This window comes from Palaemon carinicauda, chromosome 28, assembly GCF_036898095.1.
Source record: "Palaemon carinicauda isolate YSFRI2023 chromosome 28, ASM3689809v2, whole genome shotgun sequence".
Lineage (NCBI taxonomy): Eukaryota > Metazoa > Arthropoda > Malacostraca > Decapoda > Palaemonidae > Palaemon > Palaemon carinicauda.
Genome location: NC_090752.1, coordinates 20,215,451 through 20,220,088, shown reverse-complemented (window position 1 = coordinate 20,220,088; position 4,638 = coordinate 20,215,451). Strand labels below are relative to the sequence as shown.

Here is a 4,638-nt window from a genome sequence, read left to right as displayed (position 1 = left end):
GCTACAAGGATTTAATCATCACGAAACTTTAGTTCCGACAATTCTTTGTTATTCTTTTATTCGGATAACATTAAAATCCATGATAATTTTCTTGTCTTCATTCCTAACCAAAACATAGTCAATTTGAGTCTCATTTTATTTGCTCTTAAATGCTACTAGATGACTCTTCCAATTTGTAAGCTGTGTATTAAAGACTATCAGATTCATAGATACTGGTAGTTTTTAAAACATTTTACTTTCCTGGTTTCTTCTTCCAGAACCTCTTTTTTCCATATATTCCTTCAAAGTCACCAGAACTCACTCCTCTATGGGTATTTTTTTTCTTCAGATATTACTAATGGTTTACTTCTTATATTTTTCTATTTATTCTCCTGATTTCTATCTGAATTCTTCATTCTTTTATCCTTTTTAGGATGACAGGATGCTATTCACGAGTTTTATTATTCATTGAAATCATGCCTATGAAATATGTTATCCTGCTAACTATGTGTTTGCGTCAGATTCCATTCTTCAACAACTCTTTTTCTAGGGGTTTGCTACTATGTCAAACACTGAAAATATGATGAATCGCAGGGAATGTTTGTATATTTTAATATTGCTAAAAGCTATTGACAAGATTAAAAGATCATTTTAATATTCCTATCTTTTACAGTTAATAATACCTATTCTTACATAATCATCTATTGGCAAAACTTATTACATGGTGAATTACGTGATATATCTTGTTTTTCAATGTAATTTAGATACCTGCTATTAACTGGAATGAAATTTTATCTCAGAATATTATTGGAAATACGACATAATAAAGAAATATGATCAATACGAGCATTGACGATAATGACCTTCTCACAGTTTATTTGAAAAAACTAACCAGTACCATACATTACATTTTGTACATCGTTTACCATAATTATGAGAGGCGAGAAAAAAACTTTTGTAAATAGCCACTGGATTATGGTAAAAAAAAACATGATTTGACGCGCACCGTAAACTGAGTTTCATAGAAAACCTTAATAACAGCTTCTCTCTCTCTCTCTCTCTCTCTCTCTCTCTCTCTCTCTCTCTCTCTCTCTCTCTCTCTCTCTCTCTCTCTCTAAGATTATTTTCTACACACTTAACATCTGGACCTGGATATCTCGTTAACTAAAAAAATAATTTTTTACCAGTACGATTAACCTGGCAGGTTTAATATGGTTTAATATAAGATATTGTTCAATTTCCAATGCCTATATTTTCTTTGGCTCTGTATTTTGTATCTGAAAATGAAACTATAATCCTGCGTCCTGCACCTCATCTGGGCGATAAAGTCCTCCCGGTTAACCCACACAGTAGCAAATGGGAGAAATTGCACAGAGGGAGCGGCGAGTGATTGGACTTTATTCCCAAATGAGTTGCTGAGACGCGGGGCTTCCAATCACCGCTGACTCTAAGCTGTGGAATTTCTCTCTTTGCAGAATGTGGCGTTTGGCATCATTACTTCTAGTGTCAACTTTGGCCGCAGGCCTTCCTCAGTTGCCATATTTACCACCTGCTCCCACCCCTTGCATACCGGTTACTTCCCTGGTGTATCACACCAGCATTCAAACTTCATATGTAGTCCAGACAATAAATGATGTAAACACACAATATACCACAACAACAGTTGTTCGGCAACAAGTGGTTCCAACCACTATTTTCTCTACACGAGTGGAGACTAGAACACAAATTGTTATTAATACTGTTCAGCAGACAACAACAGTTTTTAATAACAAGGTAGAAACCCGTACAGTTCCAAGTCCACCGATTCAAGAAACTCGTTACATCACTTCAACACGGATTATTCCTACAATTAGCTATGTTACACAGACCCAGACAGAAACACGTGTCGTACCTATTGAAGTAACAAAAACTCAAATTCAAACTATCAATACTCAAGTTGTAAGCTACCAGACAGATTATAGTCAAGAGACTCGAGTGGTCACTATTCCAGGCCCTAATGTTGTTATGACTAGAGTGCAGACTGTTGTCCAAACTTCTGTTATAAGGAGTCAAGGACCAGTAAGAACCCAATTTATCACATCAACACAAGTCCAACAACAAGTACAGACCAGCTTCATAAGCGGACCAAATATTGTTTTGACCAGCACTGTACAGAGACAACAGTTTATCCCTTATACAACAATTAGCACAAGATATGAAAATGATGTTGTTACCCGTGAACAGATAATCACCAGAACCAATGTACAAACTACTACAATAATTAATACTCAGTTTGTACCCCAAGAAGTTGTCAGCACTCAAGTAGTACCCTCAATCATTTACACAACCCTCTATGAAACTAGAGTGCAGCCATTTACTCAAGTACAGACGGTATTTAGGACTCAGTACAATACTCCAGCCCCTGTTGTAAAAACCCGTGAAGAAACAAGAACGTCTCTTGTTCAGATATCTAGTCCAGATCAAATAGTAACCAGTCAAGTAGTACAAACACAGCAAAGACAAGAAATTGTTTATCAGACCATTAATCAGCCTCAGCAGATAACGGTTACACAAACTGTCACTGGAACCTGTTCAAAGAGTGGTTATAATTACAATGCACCTACTAATCCTCTAAGCATTGGCAAATAAACACTTTTTTCCATGAATATATAAAGTTTTTCAATGCACTCAAACCCTAATTAAGTTAGTTAAAAACTTTTATTCAACATTCTTGGTCCATAAATCTTTATATACTAATCACAGATATTTGATTTGTTTGGTAAAATTTGAGTCATGTATGAAAAGAATGTTTATAAAAATAAAATAATTCTATATCCTATAGTGTATATAATCCTTTTCTTGTCAAAGTACATGGCATCTACAATGTAAGTATTGAATATAATATGGTTGTTTTCATTGATAAATTGCCTACTTTACATATGGATTACTCAACATCACTATTAAGTCTCACATATATTTTGTTACAGAATGAGGTTTCTAATTGTGCTGGCCATACTGGGGTTTGCTTCAGGAACTTCTATAGACCGTTTTCCCAGAGATATCTTACAAAACCGTCTAAGCCTACAGCCATCTGGAAATGGATACTTACCACCCATTATTGATCATTGTGTACCTTCAACTGTGTATCGTACACAGACTCAGTTTTCCACTGTTGTTATACCCACTACAGTCTATAGCACTGGTGTGCAGTATGTAACTCAGACTGATATTAGAACACAACCAATTTACTCTACAGTATATTCAGAGATTGTCAGAACACAAGAGATTCCTGACATCCGATACAGTACAGTGATAGTTACTCGCACGCAAGACAACGTTCGCACTGAAGTTATCAACTTACCTCCTGAGACCAATTATGTGACAGAGATACGCCAGGATGTGAGAACCGAGGTGCAGTATTCAACTCAGTTTATTACAAGGACACAGCAGATACCCACAACGATTATTCGAAATGTTGTATCTACACAAGTGATTCAACTTCAAGTAACCAGCACCATTTATCAGACACAGACAGTGACTATACAACAACAGATACCAGGAGTAACTCGTACTATTACGAGTACTCAGTATAGCACTGTATACTCAACGATTGTTCAGCCTGGATCAGATGTAACCCGAACACAGTATTTAACTATAACTAACTATCAGACACAAACTATAACTCAGCCAGGTCGAACTCAATATGTTACTTCTACCCAATTCATTCCAGTAACAACTACCGTATTCTCAGAACTAGTGGTTACTAGGACTCAGACACAAGTTGTAACAAGGACAGAATTCAAACAGGAAGTTTTCACCGTTGTTAGAACCCAACAAGTGCCACAGTATGTAACTAGAACTACCACAGTTCCCCTGCCAGTAATAAGCACTCTTTATTCTACCCAAGTTGTGTCCACTACTATCTACTCTCAACAAACAGTACCAACAGTAGTTAATCTCCCTGCTCAAACACAGTTTGTCACTGTAGCACGTACAGTTGTAATAACCCAGCAAGTTCCTGGTCAGACTCGTATCCAGTATGTAACCAGCACATTCTACAACACAAACTATATTACCTCTACTATCTATAACCAACAAATAAACACAATCACTGTTTCCACAACCATTCAGCCTTCTTGTAATAGTGGATACAATTATCCTACTCCATCACGGGGTCTTAACCTACTAGGTTGATAATTATCAACTCTAAAATTTCGGCCGAATATCCTAAGGAATATACATGAAAATATGATGGTCTTTTCACTGATTTGTTGTGGATTTTTAGATTGAAAAAAAAAAAATATCTAACACTGTGGATATTCATATCTGATTTTAATAAAGAAAAATTATTAATATATATGGAACTTTAACTTGGTAATTAAAAGCTCTCCTACAAATCTCTATATTTAATGATGTAATTAAAAGATTTTCACATTCCAAAATTACAAGTAATCTTGAAAGCAATTTGCTTCAAAGTTTCATGTTCTTGACTGGTATTTATATTTCCATTCAAAATTAATGTTTTAAACAAAAACAATTCTGGAATAACGAAAATCCTTTAAATATTCAGTATGCTTGACATAGCCAAAATTAATATAAATGAATGCATGAAAAGATATGTAAGGGTTTCATTTTTGAAAGCCGGATATTTAGTTTTTTCATAACTTGTGGCGTAATTTT

The 4,638-nt window shown here is 35.3% G+C and overlaps 1 protein-coding gene across 2 annotated transcripts in view; it reads left to right on the top strand.

The window, feature by feature from the left end:
• Positions 1-4,315, top strand: part of LOC137621471 (uncharacterized) — an 8,906-nt gene extending 4,591 nt beyond the window's left edge. Inside the window, exon 2 of one of the 2 annotated variants that reach the window (XM_068351800.1) lies at positions 2,946-4,315. In XM_068351800.1, coding sequence (XP_068207901.1) covers positions 2,947-4,152 — 1,206 coding nt within the window. In that variant the 5' untranslated portion in view covers position 2,946 and the 3' untranslated portion in view covers positions 4,153-4,315. Of the gene's footprint in view, positions 1-1,454; positions 2,845-2,945 lie in introns of those variants that run through there. The other variant, XM_068351801.1, reaches the window with a different exon arrangement.
• Positions 4,316-4,638: the final 323 nt, after the last annotated feature.